The sequence below is a fragment of the Colletes latitarsis genome, chromosome 10, assembly GCF_051014445.1.
Source record: "Colletes latitarsis isolate SP2378_abdomen chromosome 10, iyColLati1, whole genome shotgun sequence".
Taxonomy (NCBI): Eukaryota; Metazoa; Arthropoda; class Insecta; order Hymenoptera; family Colletidae; genus Colletes; species Colletes latitarsis.
In genome coordinates this window covers 18,219,474-18,239,667 of record NC_135143.1, presented here as the reverse complement: position 1 = coordinate 18,239,667, position 20,194 = coordinate 18,219,474, and the positions used below count along the sequence as shown (strand labels likewise).

General features: G+C 39.8%; 3 protein-coding genes across 3 annotated transcripts; 1 reads left to right on the top strand and 2 right to left on the bottom strand.

Moving 5' to 3' along the window:
• Positions 1–2,134: 2,134 nt before the first annotated feature.
• Positions 2,135–7,052, bottom strand: LOC143346654 (uncharacterized). The gene is made up of 3 exons (XM_076774967.1): positions 6,201–7,052; positions 5,585–5,633; positions 2,135–5,459 (listed from the first exon to the last, which is right to left on the bottom strand). The coding sequence occupies exons 1-3, from the start codon at positions 6,344–6,346 to the stop codon at positions 4,179–4,181; spliced, it is 1,476 nt and encodes a 491-aa protein (XP_076631082.1). The 5' UTR covers positions 6,347–7,052; the 3' UTR covers positions 2,135–4,178.
• Positions 7,053–11,490: 4,438 nt separating this feature from the next.
• LOC143346657 (vesicular integral-membrane protein VIP36) lies at positions 11,491–15,339 on the top strand. The gene is made up of 7 exons (XM_076774973.1): positions 11,491–11,780; positions 12,069–12,184; positions 12,284–12,481; positions 12,588–12,750; positions 13,812–13,978; positions 14,056–14,119; positions 14,204–15,339. The coding sequence occupies exons 1-7, from the start codon at positions 11,666–11,668 to the stop codon at positions 14,353–14,355; spliced, it is 975 nt and encodes a 324-aa protein (XP_076631088.1). The 5' UTR covers positions 11,491–11,665; the 3' UTR covers positions 14,356–15,339.
• A 352-nt stretch (positions 15,340–15,691) lies between these two features.
• On the bottom strand, positions 15,692–20,067 carry Wfs1 (wolframin ER transmembrane glycoprotein wfs1). Its single transcript, XM_076774964.1, has 6 exons — positions 19,823–20,067; positions 19,361–19,465; positions 19,069–19,285; positions 18,756–18,982; positions 17,471–18,675; positions 15,692–17,413 (listed from the first exon to the last, which is right to left on the bottom strand). Exons 1-6 carry the CDS (start codon positions 19,878–19,880, stop codon positions 16,628–16,630), a joined length of 2,598 nt encoding a protein of 865 aa, XP_076631079.1. The 5' UTR covers positions 19,881–20,067; the 3' UTR covers positions 15,692–16,627.
• Between the last annotated feature and the right edge of the window lie 127 nt (positions 20,068–20,194).

Sequence of the window (20,194 nt, the reverse complement as noted above, 5' to 3'; positions counted from 1 at the left end):
TACACTTTGCTAACAAAGTGCACCACTTTGATTGATAGAATAAAAGTTTCTAACGACACGTGTGAAATATTAACCGCGGATCCGAGAACCAAACTGTCATGTTCGACCGAAAGAGTTCCCAAAAACATGTCGATGAAACTTTCACGCGTCGCAGATGTTGCTTCTCTGCGGTGGCGAAGAAATTTTGCGCGACATCACGGACGAATCGTGTAAGTTTCCGCTCGACGAGTGGCCACAGATGTTCCGGGAACGTCGATACGTCAAGAACGTGGGCAGGTGGCGAAACTCGTCCATATTCGCGTCCCAAATACTTCCAAGACGAGACTCGCGTACCACGATCTTCTCCATCGTCGTCCATCATTGTTGTAAACCGGTTCACGTGGACGTCTCTGCGGAGACAATCCCCTTCGATGAAGTGTCTTGTTATATGCCAGTATGTCTCATCATGTTGACGCGCATATCCTTTTCATACAAAACTACAAAACGTCTCAAATTCCTTTCCTTAGTGATTTCATCGTTTATCCTGACTCACACCCGAACCTTCACCACTGACTCATTTTTGGAAGCTCTCATTGTCTCGCCCTTTTCTCTCCCCAACCTTTCTAGTGGCCAAAATTAACGTTCAAAGTTCTGCCAGTACTGAATTTTTTTCTAGAAAGTGGGTAGGATTTCGGGGGTATGCCTATTCACCAAAAATTGTTGTAATTGACTCCCGCAACCGAAAATATTTTTCCCAGAACGATTTGAATTTTTTTAATTTTGTCGAAAAATTTCACATATTCTCGAATTTTTTCCTCGAAAGTGGATAGAATTTCGGGGTATGTTTATTCGCCAAAAATGCTTGTAATCGACCTCTGTAACTAAATATAATTTTTTTAGTATGATTTGAAATTTTTTAATTTCGTCTAAAAATTTCAGTATCTACGCCGTTAGTCCACACAACCTAGTATTCCGGCGTTTAATAAAGTGTTATTAAGAGGAATACAACAGTCTTCTATGGGAGTAATAAGATCGTTGAAACGCTTCAAATTCAATGGTAAATCGTCCCCTTTGGCGGATACAGTAATTCTGAGTCGCGCATAAATGTATAGTCAGAAACCGCGCGAAGCAATTAAGGATGATTTTGTTCCTTAAACGGTATCATCCTTGCTTAAACTTTAGCCACCGAGATTAAACCCTCGCAGTATAACTCCGCGTTAACGCTGGCTGCTCTTGGTTACCTCAAAGAATGGGGAGAATCTAGAAATTTTTTATTAAAGACTCTACGCGTTAAATTGAAACTTTTTGTACTAATTAATATCCTTATGGAGACGCGGCATGAATTTTCTTATGCAATTTATTCCAATAGTGAACGAGTTAGGAACACTAAAAATGTAAAACAATTTATAATTAAAAATCTGTGAAATTTTTAAAGGCGAGAATTTGTGAGAAGTTTTATGGATTTGTGTGCGTAAACTTGCGTAAGAGTTTCGAAATCCGTCTGGATTCGTCATAGATTAGGAGCAATTCGATCCGTTCTCGAGCCCTCCAATACTTACATCAAAAAAGATTACAACCAGATTACCTAGCGTGTTTTTATTGAACGATACTTCTTGGATTTACGAATTTAGCGGCCAACAAGTCGATTCGGAGAACAGATAATGGCCCTTGAAACCCGACCGTGGACACGTGTGTACTTACACTATCGTCCATAAGTCATCTGATATTATACTCGCCTTGGAAAATGCTGATCTTAGATTTCGTATCGTATAAACCAATCGCTGTTGCAAATATGCTGGAGCGTCGAACGTAAATTTATTTGAAATATAAAGAGTTTTTAAAATCGTTGTTAATCGATTTAGCGAGTTTGTGAAAGGTAAATTGCGGAGACGCGCGAACAGGATGCTAGTAATTAACTCGGTCTGCGACAGTTCTTAACGAGCCAATGACGAAGCATCAGTATGAATGCAAACACCGAGCATTCCGATCGTGCCAAGCACTAAGCTCGCGAGGTATGTAACTTAATTGGCAATCCAACAGGCCCGTCCTTTGACCAGATAGCATCTAGATGTAACTGACCGTCGCGACGTCAGTTATTTCGCGTAGCGTTCATGCGAGTCGAGCAGACGAGGTTAAAGTACCGTAACGACTGGTCTCGGATTTCCAAGATTTATTATAAATCTCATTTTTCTATATACATTATTCATACATCGTGTTTCAACTCTCTTCTATTTAATCGTAACAAGTATAAAAGTAAGTGAAGCGCGTACGAGCGCTCGGCCTCGATTAGATTCAACAATCGCGCGTGGAAATACGAAATACTCTTTCCGGCTCGAACAAGAGTTTTTTTAGAGAGCGCAAAAAATACGTTTCGATAAAGGGAAAAGTAAAGGAAAAAGGAGTGTAAAGTTTGATAGAACTACACGCGTGAGAGAAATCAACTTCGATCGAGTCGATTTCTACTTTTGAACGCGTAATACGATTCCGTTGAGCGTCGAGTATTTACGTTCAACTTAACACTATTTCTACCAACGGTGACGTCGTTTAGAATTTTAACTTGAACTTATTTTTCGACTTTTTTATTCGCGTCCAATCTGGTCGAAATAGTGTTGACCGATCAGCCGTGATCTCACGCGTCTCGTGTGTCATGGCTACCGTAAGTTGAACGAGAAACTACAATGGGCGAAAGGAACTCCTTGGAGATCTCGTTGAACAGTCTCATTCTGTGAATTTTATCGTTTCGTCGGCCGATTTCGCGAGTTCTATCAATACAGATGAAAGCTAGTTAGTAACAATTTATCCTATTATAAATAACTAATGAAAATGTTATTGCAAAACTTTACCTGTACGGAGATATTTGCGAAACGATAAACAAGCTCTACGGTGAGGGTAAATAGAAAACTCTTTACAATACCCTCGATTTCTCGTTACCTTGCTTGCCGAAACAATAAACCTACCTTTCCTGCGTTACAAAAGTATCCTAAGATGCGTACGGTACATATCGAGATTACGAAAAATACGTGTATATTTTCTAACGCGAAAAAAAAAAAAGTATAATGATTCCTTGCAACACGCGAATCAAAGGGAAGCAATTTATTTCTCTACTGATAAGCTAAAACAAATCAGTTACTTATCAAAAGTCAGTCGATTCTTCGTGGAAAAAAAAGACACGCCAGAAATGGTTGCGTATTTTTTGAAAAAATATAGTATATCGACGAATCGATTGGATACCATAATTGAAAACTCTCTAGGCTTCTACCGTTTACGCTCTTTTCTATAATTACATTCTGTCATTCGTATAAAACATACTTCGAGTATTAATGACAAGTATAAGACGTAATACAGTAATACATATATGTATATATATTTATATATATATAGTCAAGGCTTAAAAGTTTAATTCTTACGACCGCGATGTCTTTTTGTAAATGAGCCTCTGTCGTGTGAAATTGCACGAAGTACAGTTTGTATACAGGGTGCCCCGTAACCGGTGGGGTACAAGCGAGCAGAGGGTGATTCTACGTGAAAAATTGAATCGAAAATATAGAATAAAATTTTTTCATACGACTCTTTATTTTCGAAAAAAATAAATTTGAATATTTGTCGAGTGCACGTGTACTTGATTTAGCTTCAGTGATTGTGTACAGTGATGGCATGACGAGCGTTGAACAATTAAAATTGCACAACAACACATTAGAAAACGTTCGATGCGATTTAGTAATGAGAGCACAGTTATGTTTGCAACAACGTGGACATCACTTCCAACAGTTCATAAATCAGACGAATTCTGGAAATCTGTTAATCTGTTAATAAAAAAATTTTATTCTACATTTTCGATTCAATTTTTCACGTAGAATCATTCCATACTCGCTTGTACCACCCGTTACGGGACACCCTGTATATGCGTCTCGCGAGTGAAATCGGAAACGCCCCGATTAAGAAAAGCACGTTCCAAAGAATAGGAACGCTACAGCGTGTACAACTCGAGGAATTCGAGACAACAAAGTCGTGCGAAGGATAAGGTGGTCGTCGTCGGGTGAACGAAGAAACGAACTTCAGTGCTGTATCGAAGAAAAACGTGGTCCAGATTTTACAGTCAACGACATAGTAACGCTTGTATAAAAATTCTACACATATATGTATATATGCATATATTTTATATATATATATATTTATATATATATATAAAACCGTTTAATTTACATAATGATACACCATTTCTTTGCAGCGCCTTCGTTCACCGACGCGTTGCTATCCTCGTCCGTAAGGTCCACTTTGTTGGTCTGAAATTTCAGTTCCGATCGCGAAGTGGATACTTGAATAGGTCTGCGCAGTCCTTTCAAAATGCTGATCGAGGTGTTCAATAAACTGTTGTCGGACTCTGTTTTTGGTTTCTTCGTGGAACTCCAGTCGTCGGATTCGAACTTCCGTTTTCTCTCTGTGGAGCTGCCGTTGGAGGTGGAGACAATGTCCGACAGGCCTGTACTGTAGCGTAAGATCTTGAAGTCCTCTGACTCGTTCGGAAGCAACGACACGCTCGAGGTATTCACGAACAGCGAGTCGTTCGGCGAGTACCTGTGTTCGTCGCGTAACGTGACGTAACGCATTCGGTTCAGCGAACGCCTGCCGGAAATGCTCCTCAGCGTTTTGCCGAAGGACGACTCCTTCGACGCCTGAGACAGCGAGTCGTATTCCGAGCTATTCGTCTCGAACAACTTCGAGTTGTCTTTCATGCAATCGTTCAGCTTGATCTGCACGTCCTTCAGCATTATGGAGGGATCGTACGAAACAAACGATACGTCCTTCTCGTTAGTCTCCTCCTCTTTCTCCTTTTCTTTGTGAGCTTCGTTCTGCGTCGCGGCCTCGGACACTTCGGACAACTCTGACGTCGTGGACTCCAAAATGTCCACCGAGTAGCTCTCCGTGTCGGTTTGGGACTCGCTCTGCACGTCCTCCTTCTCTTGGGTATCGTTCTTCGATTCCGGTTGCTCGAAATGACATTCCTCTTTGCTGTACTCCTTCGAGTCTACGTCGTTCGACTTTTCCTCTTGTGCCTTCGGGAAACAGTCGTCGGACTCGAAACTCAATACGATGTCGGAGTCTTCGTGCTTCTCTGCCTCCTTGGACTCCTTCGATATCTCTGATTCTGTGGGCTTTTCATCCTCCATTACTGGTGTTTCTTGGTTCGTCGAGATCTCCGGTTCTTTGGAATCCGGAGTATCTTTGGAAGTAGCGTGATCAACATGCTCGTCGACGGGTTCCTCGTTGTCCTTGGAAACGACTTTCCTTTCATCTTCGTTTTCCATAGTCGCGTCGAGTTTAACCTCTGCTTCCTCTGATTCTGGCTGCATATTTTCAGGCTTCGATTCCTCGCTTTTGTTGGAGACTGCCAGCTTTTTTTTCTTGGTACTGCCAGGTGGTCTACCGATCGGCTTCTTGTTATAGTTCACCAGAAATTGTGCCGGCGTATGAAGTATACCCTGTAATTGATACGTTGTTTTGTAACTCGATAGGGAAATAATTGTAGAGAAAAGCTTCTAATTTAAACGGATGCACGAAATGATTCTACAGTTTTATAAGAAAGTATAAGAAAATTCTTGCTTACTTTTCTCTGATTAGCTGGTATTCTTTTTCGTTGGGTGCTCAACTTAGACCTGCAACAAGAACATAGACGTGTTGGACAATCGCCGAAAGGAAATTGCGCGCGTATTTTTAGCTAATTTCCACGGAGTAAGAAATTCCGGAGGTGATGAGAGGTACTAGTTTAAAATAAAAAAAAAAAAGCTCGGCGTAACAGCTAATCCAAAGTTTCTCGTCTACACCTTTCCAAATATTTGCACGTTATTTCACGCTTGCCCATTCGATCTGAATCGTTCGTTCCACGAGTATTAGCCGCTCTCTCGGATGTATACGCGAAACGTTTAAACGTAATTATAACAGAAGACGAAGCGTCTCGATATCTACTGATAGGTCCGAGATCTTCGTGGTTATCTTCCGCCGAAAGCGTGTGACATTTGCCCCGCTTTATCCGCGAATATATTTCAGTGAAAAAGAAAGGATCGCGAACGCGATCGTAATAACAGATAATCCGAGCGGCACCGCGTCGGTTCGCACGAACGCACGGAAACGCGCGATCAAGAGTGAGAAAAAACTAACAACCGAACGGAGTAACTCTGGATAAACTTGCCGGGTTTCGTTTGGGCTGATTTGGTTTTACAAACCTGTTCGGACGCTTGTATTCGCGTTCTCTCTTGTGCAAGTTCGTTTCAGAAGCATTCGACGTCGCGGTCGTTGCTTCGAGCAGTCTCCGATTGTACAAATTCCTCTCATCGCCCCCAGGGGCCGCCTTCTTTGGCGTCTTACCCATGGTGTTTAGCGCACGTTTACGTACGCCTTGCCCTGCCTCTACGTTAACTCTCGTATTACTCTTTCCACGCCCTTTCTCTTTAACCGTACGAATGCTCGCCGCCCCCCGCGTAAACCCGAACAAGCCACCGGTCTGCACAGTTTTCCTACGGCGGATCGAGTAAATTTATCTGCACCTTACTTCCGTCTTTACGTCTATCGATATACTCGATCTCTTTCTATTTATATACGTATAATTCCGTTTCCCGTTTCGTTGCGAATCACTCACGACATTCCGCGCAACACCGACGACGATAAAACAGAAATATAAGTACAACGAGCACGAACGAATCGTTGCAACGACGCGATCGGAGATCCTAGCGATGCTACGAGGAACTCTCAGAACGCCATTAATGCGCGTCGCTTCTCGATTCTTTGGAATCGTAACCGCACGCGTCGAGATGCCGTCGGAACGAACGGGACGCTCGACAAACCCGTACAAATTGGTTTGTAATTACGGGCACGTATCGAACAAAGCTTTTTAATTGGATATAGATTTTTACGTAACCGATTTGACGAAGATACGCATCCGCGGAAAGTGTCAACGCCGTGCGGTATATCGTACATGCACACTTGCGCAGCCGGCACACTGTTTCGCACTCGCCGTAGTAGCGGTAAATTCCGTTGATGACAAACAATGCGAGAACGGACGCGAATGCACCGGGGCGCTGCCGTCGCGACGCGTTTCACCGACGCACGTATGTCACTTCACCGAACGACAAAAAACTTGTCCATGTGGTGAAATGTAAAAGCGCGTTTGGATGTACGACTAGCAATGCAGTTGGACGTGCAAGCTGATTGGCGGGAACCTTAGCCATAGTTAACTAAAAAAAATGTCCCACGTAAAAGTTTCTTCTTTGTCCCTCTAAAACACTAGATGACATTACTGTACCTCGTCTAAGCGAGCAATTTAAAATTAATGGACGCTGCGTAGCATACTAATATTTTTTCTATGAGTGTGGTCCTATTGTCTATTAAACGATAAGGCGAACTCTAGTAATATATCCCCATGATCTCATTGGTCTATCGCGTCTCTGCCTAGGAACATACTGTAGGTTCAGTAAATGATAGATCAAAACATGAATTGACTCGCGAGTCGAGAGAGCCGCCCAAGTTTGTCGTGGAATAGTTCGTTATTTTCAACGATAGATGGCGCTTATTTTCGACCTCAAACCCTCTGGTGCTAAACCGCCCAAGTTTGTCGTGGAATAGTTCGTTACCTTCAAAGTTAGATGGCGCTTATTTATCGACATCAGGCCCTCTGGTATTAAAACGCCGAAGATTGTCGTGAAATAGTTCGTATCTTCCTCGCTAGATGGATTTCTCAACAAGCTTGGGCTTTTTAGCACCAGAGGGTTTCAGGTCGAAAAATAAGCGCCATCTATCGTTAAAAATAACAAACTATTCCACGAAAAACTTGGGCGGCTCACTCGACTCGCACGAGGCGGTCCGAAATTACTTCGGGCAACTTCGGAGAATCGAGAAAGAGGGCATGCATCAGTTTGCCTTTGTCGACTTTCCGAAACTCCACAAGCTCACGTACGCGTGATCTGGCATAGTGTGAGAGAGCACCTTCGATACCTTTCTGGTATCTCTGAGAGACTCTTGAAGGAGAGCAGTAAGTTTACCTTTGTCGACTTTCCGAAACACTACAAACTCACGTACATACGCGTGATCTGTCATCTCTGGTATAAACCAGAGATGCCAGACGAAGCGCCGAGTGCACCGTGGACACGTCTCACGGGAGTTAAGAGAGGCAGGCTCACGTTTGCCTTCTCGTTCTTAACAACTGAAATCCGACTTCCCGTCAACGGCATACAATTCGGAATTTCGACTGCCCAGATATTTTTACTTGCCTTTCCTAGAGTTCATTACTGAACTCTGCAAATTACTCCTGGTTTCTATTTGCCTCAGATGACCTCTGATGACCAGTGCTGACAAAAGTACAGAACTCCCGACAACTTTTTACACCATACAGCGACTGTTACTGACTGCTCCTGATTACTGCTTGCCTCTGCTGGACTCTGCTGACCATCGCTTATATTTCCGACAACCTATAACGATTACTACTGACTTCTGCTAACCTCTGTTGGTCTTTGCTGATCTCTGTCAGCGTGTGCTTGTCTCTGCTGAACTTTCCAGGCCTCTGCCGAACATTACTGACCACTGCAGGTATTTCTGATAATGTATAACGATTAATACTTACTACTGCATGCCCCTACAAGTCTCTGCTTGCCTTTGCAGGTTTCTGCTTGCCTGTGCATGCCTTTGCTGGCCTCTGTTGAACACTGCTGACCACACCTGATGCTTCTGACATCGTATAACAATTACTACATGCTACTGTTCGCCCCTGCTGATCTCTGCTTGCCACTGCTGGCCTCTGCTGACCATCGCTTATATTTCCGACAACCTATAACGATTACTACTGACTTCTGCTAACCTCTGTTGGTCTTTGCTGATCTCTGTCAGCGTGTGCTTGTCTCTGCTGAACTTTCCTGGCCTCTGCCGAACGCTACTGACCACTGCAGGTATTTCTGATAATGTATAACGATTAATACTTACTACTGCATGCCCCTACAAGTCTCTGCTTGCCTTTGCAGGTTTCTGCTTGCCTGTGCATGCCTTTGCTGGCCTCTGCTGATCACTGCCGACCACCCCTGATGCTTCTGACATTGTATAACAATTACTACATGCTACTGTTCACCCCTGCTGATCTCTGCTTGCCACTGCTGGCCTCTGCTGACCACCGCTTATATTTCTGGCAACGTACAACGATTACTACGACTCCTGCCTTCCTCTGTTAACCTCTGCCAGCGTCTCCTGGCCTAAGCTGGCCTCTGCTGACCGCTGCTGACCACTGCTGACCACCGTTTATATTTCTGGCGACGTACAACGATTACTACTGACTACTGCCTTCCTCTGCTGACTTCTGCCAGCATCTCCCGACCTAAGCTGGCCTCTGCCAACATCTCCCGACGTCAGCTGACCATCGCTGACCACTGCAGACCGTTGCTGACAACTTGTGACATGATATAATATAATATAATATGTTTATATGTATTAAAGTTTTGTATAACGTGAATCTATGACAATAAATAATATAATTTCAAAGTATTCTATGTGTTCTCATCATTTTTTACCGTCCTTTTCCTCTCCAAATCATTCTCTTACCTATAAGATGCGTACCACCTTCTTCGCAAGTTCACCAGCATTTTAGAAATGTTCCGGGAACTTTGGAAATCCGAATTTGACCTTGACCTTGGCCCAGTTTCGAAAGTGGGTCAAGGCCATTCGAATCTTAGAAAAATTCCGGGCGCTTTGAGAATCCGGATTTGGCCTTGACCCAATTTCGAAAGTGGGTCAAGGCCATTCGAATCTTAGAAAAATCCCGGGCGCTTTAGAAATCCGGATGGCCTTGACCCAATTTCGAAATTGGGTCAAGGCCATTCGAATTTTAGAAAAATTCCGGGTGCTTTGAGAATCCGGATTTGGCCTTGACCCAATTTCGAAAGTGGGTCAAGGCCATTTGAATTTTAGAAAAATTCCGGGCGCTTTGAAAATCCGGATGGCCTTGACCCAGTTTCGAAAGTGGGTCAAGGTCACTGGCATTTCAGAAAACGTTCCGGGCACTTTGGAATTCCAGTTTTAAGTAGAAAAACGGTTTCTTATAACTAAGGGAACAATGGGGAGAGGAAAAGAAAGGTAAAAGTGACGAGAACACATAGAATTCTTTGAAATTATATCATTTATTGTCATAGATTTACATTATACAAAGTTTTAATACATGTACATCATGTTAGAAGTTGTTAACAAAGGTCAGCGTGGTCAGCAGGGGCCAGCAGAGGTCAGCAGAGGGATGTAGAGGCATGCAGAGGGATGCAGAGGCATGCAGAGGGACGCAGAGGCATGCAGAGACTAGAAGGGGCAAGCAGTAGCAAGTTGTAATCGTTATACGTTGCCAGAAGTATCAGGAGTGGTCAGCAGCGGTCAGCAGAGACTAGCAGGGGCAAGCAGTAGCAAGTTGTAATCGTTATACGTTGCCAGAAGCATCAGGGGTGGTCAGCAGAAGCCAGCAGTGGCAAGCAGAGATCACCAGGGGCGAATAGTAGCAAGTAGTAAGCGTTATATGTTGTCAGAAGCATCAGAGGTGGTCAGCAGCGGTCAGCAGAGACGAGCAGGGGCATGCAGTGGCAAGCAGAGATCAGCAGGGGCGAACAATAGCATGTAGTAATTGTTATACGATGTCAGAAGCATCAGGGGTGGTCAGCAGTGTTCAACAGAGGCCAGCAAAGGCATGCACAGGCAAGCAGAAACCTGCAAAGGCAAGCAGAGACTTGTAGGAGCATGCAGTAGTAAGTATTAATCGTTATACATTATCAGAAATACCTGTAGTGGTCAGTAGCGTTCGGCAGAGGCCTAGAAAGTTCAGCAGAGACAAGCACACGCTGACAGAGATCAGCAAAGACCGACAGAGGTTAGCAGAAGTCAGTAGTAATCGTTATAGGTTGTCGGAAATATAAGCGATGGTCAGCAGAGTCCAGCAGAGGCAAGCAGTAATCAGGAGCAGTCAGTAACAGTCGCTGTATGGTGTAAAAAGTTGTCGGGAGTTCTGTACTTTTGTCAGCACTGGTCATCAGAGGTCATCTGAGGCAAATAGAAACCAGGAGTAATTTGCAGAGTTCAGTAATGAACTCTAGGAAAGGCAAGTAAAAATACCTGGGCAGTCGAGATTCCGAATTGTATGCCGTAGACGGGAGGTCGGATTTCAGTTGTTAAGAGCGAGAAGGCAAATGCGAGCCTTTCTCTCTCGACTCCCACGAGGCGGTCCGAAATTACTTCGGGCAGCTTCGGAATAATCGAGAAAGAGGGCATGTGTCAGTTTATCTTTGTCGACTTTCCGAAACTCTACGAGCTCACGCACGCGTAATCTGGTATGTGTGAGTACGGCACCGGGTGCTGAATCTGGCATCTCTGCTGCATCTCTGGTCTGGCATACTGTGAGAAAGTGGAATAAAGTGTCCCCAGTGTACCCGGTGCTCCGTCTGGCATCTCTGCTTTGTAGGAACATTTGTATTCTACTGCTGGCTAGATTGCTCGCTGTAATGACTAGCTAATTTCAGTGTTAAAGATAGTGCGATCAAATGTGAGTTGTGATTTGTGATTCTACTGGAGTCATTCCGGTAATAAGTTTCGTGTATTACGCTTTGTAATGGTCTGGGGAGGTCAATTTAAAATTTAGTCTTAGAAATTGACGTAATTGTATTCGTATAAAATAGTTAAAATGAATGTGATATTGTCTTTCATATTGGTTACAAGTGTTTCGCAGTTAGTAGTCGCAGAATGGAATACGAAAGACTATATGAAACGAGAACATTCTTTGATTAGACCGTATCAAGGTTCGTGAATTTTGGATTGTTTTACGGAACTTACGTTGCATAGCATAAAACGCTGTGTCCTTTGTAATTTAAATTAAATTATTATGCGCTATATTGTACGATCAAAATACATAGCTATATGTTATAATGATACGAGTTGAAGGTTACTTTTACAAAAAATACAGTTACTTCGTTCTTTGTGTCTTATATATGGAAAAATTTTAACTACTACATAAATAAGAAATTAGTAATAAAATTTCATATTAGCTAACTTATTAGCTACAAAATTATGTATTTCTTTGTATATAGGATCTGGAATGACTGTTCCTTACTGGGACTTCTTTGGTAGTACAATGGTAACAAATAACTATATAAGATTAACACCAGACTTACAAAGTAAACAAGGTGCCATATGGAATTCTTATGTGAGTATTTGTTCGTCAAACCATTTTCTTTGAGCCTGAAATGATATTATGCTGGGTAAAGATTCATCAGAACTATACTTCTTTGTTCTGTTTATTTAGCCATGCCAAGTAAGGAATTGGGAGCTCCAAGTCCATTTCAAAGTTCATGGGAAAGGAACAGATTTATTTGGTGATGGTTTTGTCATCTGGTATGCAAAGGAAAGAATGCAAACAGGCCCTGTATTTGGAAATAAAGACTATTTCCAAGGATTAGCTATCATTTTAGACACCTATAGTAATCACAATGGCCCACATAATGTACGTATAATATAGAATAATGTATAAGTTACACGACAGTGATATACTGCAGTTATGCTACAGTGTAAAACTGACAAAATTGAAATAAGCAGTTTGAAATTTACAGCATCAACATCCTTATATTTCTGCTATGGTCAATAATGGTTCATTGCATTATGATCACGACCGTGATGGAACCCATACCCAACTTGCAGGCTGTGAAGCAAAATTTAGGAACTTAGAACATGATACTCATATTGCCATACGATACGAAAGAGATACATTAACCGGTAAGCGTAGATAAATTCGAAATATAAATTTTGGAGCATGAGAAAAATTTTACTGTACATCCGATATTTCTTAACACAATACTGTCCGATGTCGCAGTTACTTAATTCCCGCTTCTTACGGACGAAGTATCACGCTAGCACGTCAGTATGTTTATAGAAAGTGTTCTAGTCCTAAAATTTCATATGGCTACCTAAAAATGTACAGAACAAATTATACGAAAATAGATCGTCGTCGCTATCATCGGCATATGAAACTATTATTATTTATTCTTTTACTTTGAACTGTATAGTTTAAATTATTTAAATAACACTCTAATAAGAACTGAATGAAATCACGATTCTTTCGTTTAAATAGACGCGATAAAATGAGAAAACTTTTTAAAGTCATTGATAAACAAGTCTAACAGAGAGATAGAATAAAACAAATAAGTTTAAAAGAACATTAAGATAAGTGAATTAAACTAAAATTACGACCTCTGGTTAGAGAGCAATCTATTGATAGCGTATTTACACATCTCCGGCACGCAACGTGTTAATAATAGTAATTCAATGTTGGCTGATGTTTGTTGTATAAAGTAAGGGTGTTAAATATGTATTTAATGTGTGTATATGTAATGTCTCTCAACTAGATGAAAGATGCTCGAAATTATTTTCCATGTATTCATATCATTCTGTGTGGTATTCTATAAATTCACATTACAGTAAGGTCTTACCCCGAGGCCTCCTGGCTTACATCATGGAGTGCCTCCACTTCGACAAGTGGTATTTCTCATCTTATCATTCATTATTTATCATCTTTCTGTTCCTCCTTTTTTGTGTAGTATTCTGTACGAATATTCATAATATACTTATCATGAACTTACACAACTCGCATGAAATACGAGCGTGTAAAATTTTGGGTTTTATAAATATTATATTTCGTTAAATTGCTGTTTGATTACTTTAATATTTTTATTTACAATAAGCATAGAATTTATAGAGAGCATAGATGAGCAATTTAGCAAATATAGAGTACACAATAAAAATTATCGAAATTTTCTAATGGATTTCTTTTGCTACAGTTTCTACAGACTTTGCGAACAAAGCTGCCTGGAAGGAATGTTTCTCTGTAAAAGATATAAAACTTCCCACTGGCTATTACTTTGGAATATCTGCAACAACGGGAGATTTGTCAGATAATCACGATATATTATCGATACGTTTGTTCGAGTTAGATCTACCGGATGACGTAAGCGCCGCCTCTAAATATTCTAAAGTCCTTTTAATACGATATTGCTCGCTATAATGTATTGCATTAAATTTTAGCCGAAAGATCAGGAAGATAGATCTAACATTTTACCCTCGGCTGCGTTTTATGAAGCTCCACGAGGTAAAATAATAAATAACGAACGATAGCTGTTTCAGAAAATATTCTTCCCTTCGTTATGATAATTATACAAATTTCTCTTTGCAGAACATGTAAACGATCCAAAGCAATCTGCGGTAAGCAGAATAATGTTTTTCTTCCTAATGCTCGTGGGTGTGCTCGCAATCATAGCCTGCGTCGTAGTAGCCATTATGTGGTATCAAAGACATCAGGAGAACAGTCGGAAACGGTTTTACTAAATCGCGGTACATTACGAACTATTCTACTTTCCAATTTATCGTTTATATCGGATGTTCTTTCTATGAAATAAGTTGTAGTTGTAAAGTGTTCATAAGACTGTTTCTTTGGTTATTAGTATAGAAAATAATGGTTAATTGTATCAATCACTATTTCCGTTTCTGGAGAACTACTTTGGCAAAATATTTTCTACAGATATAATTAAAAGATCACAATAATGTATAAATTGTTGCAGCAGTTATAAGACGTGTCGAATTATACTATTACTACTCTGGCCCTAATGATGTTTGTCGCGCATAGTACAGAGTTTCTTTACCAAAGTATTCATGCTCTTACGTTGCTGCAATGAAACTTGTAGACTTAAGGTCAGTAAATGTATATTGTTGAATTATTCACATAAGAGCTAAACGCCGTTCTGACACACAGTGTTCATATTTTTGCAATAGGCAAATTAATAATCAGGAACTGATTTATCATGCATAAACCACTTTCATACGAATCAGTTTAAATCGAGAAATGCAACGGTGATCGCGACGAATTAATTCTAAGAGCAAGGAGTAGATATATAAGTTATTCATAGTAAGTTTGGAACTTGCAATATTTAGCAATACTTCAATGAAACATCACGCGTGGATAGGATATCCGATTTGAAAAACGAACTTTTCAAAAACGATAATCGATTTCTATGAGAGAACATTCTGTCTCATTTTGACTTATTACATACATGGATCCAATATGATTGAAAAAGACTTTATTGATGTAGATTTTATATTTGTACATAAACAAACGAAACGTTATCAATATGGAATAGTTGTAGAGTGATTTCATACTGTACAACCTTTTTTATACAAAAACTAAGATAAAGGGAACCAAAATCTATAAATAAACAATTGTCTTGTTAAGAAACGTAATGTTGTCATTTGTGAAAATAATGTACGTCATTTGTTGCCAAATACAAAATAAATATGTATTAAATTGTGTAAAAATATTAATTCCCTTTTTGTTTCTTATAAAAATAATTTTGAAAAAAAGAATTTAGGAAAATTTTCATCGCCTACAATTCACAAGATAATATCTTAACAAAGTATTCAGTCTAACAGTAATTTTACTTTTTAAAATATATTTTATTATAAATAATAAACAAAAAACATCAAGGCACATCTATATTTGTCTTTTATCTCGTCTATACGTCTTTTACTATTGTCCTGATATGACATGTAGCATAACTGTCTTCAGTATCCTAACTAGACAGTTACAAGACTCTTTTTTAATTGTTTATGTTTTCAATGTCTAGACACTTAACATCAATTTAATAGCAACCTTTGACTCCTACACATCATATGTGTACACATATCTTTACTACTTCTATAAATACATGTAATATTCATGACATTTACAAGAGTAAAGATATTTCAACGACTACATTATAGTCCCGTAATTCCATCGAGTTTCATAAATCTATGTGAACGGTTAAAAGATGTAACGTTAAGTTCGAAGAAACTGAACATCGACACTATAGGTACTCGCATCACATTCGTTGTAGACACATTGTTCTTAAACGTGAATCTACTTTGTTATTTAGATGCGAATGATGTTTCTCGTTAAAATTTAGCATTACAAAAACTGTGTTAATATTTTATTGTTGTGTTAAAATAAAGTCAAAGAGGTTCCACCTGCTTTGATTTTCCGAAAACGGAATAGAAAAATATTAAGCGCATTTGTCTCTATTACCGGCAGTAATACTTACGAAAATATGTCGATCTTAAAATATACATATATATAAGTGTACTTTGACGTAGAGATATTTTACGAGTTTTCGCTGAAATTCTAATGCCTGAGGCGTTAATAACATCAAAATATGCCTGTATTTTTCTATATAGACTTACGTACACGTGTACATCAATTAAAAAAGTATTTCTTTAGGAATATTTACTTCGATATCTAAACGAGAATAATTTCTAATTTAATCATAACAAATCTACTAATAACTTCTCTATTAAAAACGATAATATCATTCTTCTAACTTCTTTTTTTCCCACATAGCATATTTACTTCTATCTATTTCTGTTTGTATTTCGTCTCTTTTCTTACGAAGTCTATTACACGATGATATCTTGCGACAGACATACTCTAAAGAATTTCAAGTAGGTCGAAATAAAATTCCAAGATACCATCGAAATTTATATCTCGATGCAAACAATTCTATCTCAACGTTCTGAAACAAACATTTCGATTCGGCACATCTTACAGATTGCACGAACACGTAAGTTACGATTATTTGAACATCACTATAGGATTTAACAAAAAATTCAAAACTGTTTTTACGCCCAGACAGAGGTCGCTTAAAATTGAACTCAACGTTATATGATATTTATAACGTCTGTAAGATTTTAACTGATTAGAGTGACACGCGATGCAACCGATTTCCTCTAATTCGATGTGTGGCTCGGAACCACCTAGCAAAGATTCCTCCTTCAAACCATCGTTCAAAAGCATGCCAGAAAACCAAATTTTGTCCCCCGGATACATATTCAAACTAAAATTGGCGAAAGAATGATCTGTTACGAGCACAACTTCCGCGTTGTTCCCCCACATACCGCTTTTCATCTTTACCGAAATCTCAAACTCGTAGTAATTCCAAGCGGGAAAGTGACACTTGTTCCTTCGTTTCTGAATGTTCGCGAAATGTTTGCAATTCTTCTGCCGTAACTCGTCGGCCGTATTGCAATTGTTTAAATACGGTTCGCCGTACATACAGCTAATCACGTTTCTAATACTGTCAGGTAATTTGTTAAATATCACCGCGATGTTGTTCTTTATTGATCTTAATTTAATATTTGTCACATAACCTTCCCATGAAACCAGTATTCCCTCCAAATCTGCGCACTGAACCTGTACTTGCGCTTTGGACGATAATTGTTCCCACGCAGGTTGGTGGCAATGATTTTGGTACTGTTCCCACGAGAGCGTGGATATAACTTCGTACGTGTTAGGTTCTTGTTTGTATTCCATGATCATTGGCCAGGATAAAAACATACCAGCGCCAATGCCCATAAACAACTGTAACGTAAATGAATGAAAATTGTATAAACCCAGTTTTCTCCGTGATGCACTTACTTGGATAACGGTGATGATCCAATTGAACTTGGGAATTCTAGTTTTCCTTATGTACCAGGAAGCAAGAAACGGTGTCCCTCCGAGCAACGCAGTTACGGCCACTCTCATTGCTAGGTCGCTTTCCGACAAATATTTAGCAGCAGCCACGATCGGCAAGATAATTGACGCCAACCCCGCGAGCGGCAAAAATAGTACCATACCGACTAACGCTAAAGCACCCCTAATCAAGCCATACCAGGTTGCACCTTGCGAACTAAAGATTGCTATTTGCCACCAACTTAAAGTGACACAATGAGGTATCAGGGTTTGATAAGTTCCCCGCCAATTATCCTGGGCGGCCATTTTTGCGAAAACCGCTGGGATCAAAAGATAGAAAACCGCACGGAAATTTAAACAAAATTCTATACCGTTGCCAACAACGTACGAAGCAAACGTTGGCACTCTTATGTCCAAGAATCGCCATCCCTGAGCAACCACTATATCCATTTCGTACGGATACTTTGCGAGAACGTGAACACCAAAACTAAACAGAGCTAAAAAGTCCGGGAATTTGGAGGACTCTTTCCACAAAAAATTCATGAGCGTCACCAACGTTAAAGCAACCGCGATAATAGTGAACTCTGACTGAGGTGTCCATTGATGAGCTATGATCGGATAGGTCATTAGATTCACAAGCAAGGCGAGAAAAAAATGACCGTAAGGTTTCAGATTATTGCAACAGTACTGATATTCTGCTTCTTCGGGATTTAAATTACCACCCGAATAACTGAGGAACAGACCCGACCAGACGCGAAAATTATTGAACTCGCGTTTTCGTTGTAATATTTGAAAAGTGGCGATAACCATTACGACGAAAGACAAATAGTATAGAGCCATCGGTACGAAGAGTATGATGTTTTCTGTGCCTAATAACGAATACAGTAAGAGCAATAATAATATATGTATATTCGATGTGAAAAGAATTCTTCTAATTGACATTCCTCTTTGACCTAACGTTTCTATCAACCAAATGTAAAGACGTTTCAACGATGCGAGGGGATGAACGAGAGGCCTTTGTAACAATGGTACTGTATCCAATGCCATTTGTGACGAGTCTACCATGCACAATGCGTGCGAAACTATTGGAAGCATCCCACGAGCGTAACTAGCTGCAGCAGAGACCAGGGCTGCTTCTGAAATTTTTTCTCCCTGATGATGCACCCAATCTGTAAACGTAACGTATAACGTCAAGCAATTAAATACTTTCGACCGAAACGAAATATTGGTAAAATAAATGTTTGCTCACTATGGACATCGTTTTCCTTTTCCTCGTCTTTTTTGGACGTCGAGTCATCGGGAAGCCCGTTCTTGGGGAAGTTGTTGCTTGAAATATCGTTTCCATTTTTTCTAGGATTATTGCGCACGAGATTATTTGAGCGAGAACAACTTACGTCATTAGACAAATTTGATGCTAAATCTCTCATTCGTCTTTGTAGCTGCTCTGTTGTGATAAAATCTTCTCCATTCGAGAGACTGTTGGATAAATAATTGCAGATATATATACAAGCTAATCCAAGTACATATACAAGTAGTAATTTATATAATTTAATTTCTTATACCTAGTAAACATTTCCCTTGCTGCTTTTCTAGCCAGTTTCTCATCTTGAGTCATATCAAGGCAACTCTTTACATCAAAGTAATTATGTTCTGTGATACCACGACCAGTAGCTAAGCATTTCCTAAGAATATCTGTTGCTTCCAAGTTACCCTGCTCCGAAGCTTTTGTAAGCCAATATACACCCAACTTTGCATTTTCTTCCTTGTCAACATCCAGATCTAAATATAAGATCCATGTATAATATATACTGTTTAACAGGACACGTAAGAATGCATTAAAAATTTGTACCGTACCGCATCTTTCTTCCAAAAGTTGTTTAGCTAACACTACTTGAGACTCTGGGCATCCATCTTCAGCCAACTGAGATCGTAATCTTCTAAGAGATCCACTTGGTCCATCTAAAATTACATATGGTTTAAAGTCCTAAATCTCATTATAAATATTGAAATTTCATTATAAATATTGGTTCAAACGCACCAATGTTTTACTAATATTAAGAAAAAGTAATATTAAACATTCCTTCTTCTATTTGTCAACCATTAAATATTTACATTCGTGAAACAACGTAACAGCTAACTGACACATTTCATGCAGTACGTAATATTATTTCGAAAATCGAACGAATTATTTCTCATTGTTCGTCAACTATCTTCGTTTTGTTACAGCCGGCACGTAATGCGTTTCGTTGAATCGCGAAAGTTAATGGAAACTGTGAGTCTTCGAAAAAAGTTGAAAGTGAAATTGATTCATGTTACCATGCAGGGTCCATTGTTTTCTTCCAGATTTGCCAGATAATGGTACAATGCCAGCCATGATTAAAAAAATCTTAGAAATGATCGTTCGGAATCCTCTCACTTTGCGTATTAATCCTGTCAAACAAACGAATCCGACCACTGTCTCAAAATTCTACCCCAATACACATTTAATACCGCTTGACGGTGTGTCCGTTAACAAATTGGCATCTCGAAGCATGGTTCTGTGACACGCACGCGCAACCATAACAAAGGTTAGGTTTTTAATCATTCGAGAACCAAGGAGCGCGATTGATGCTCCTACTGCTATGGATTTAAATCCGTAATACGTCTTTAAAATTATTCTAATTACAGAATAACAATAAGGTAATATAC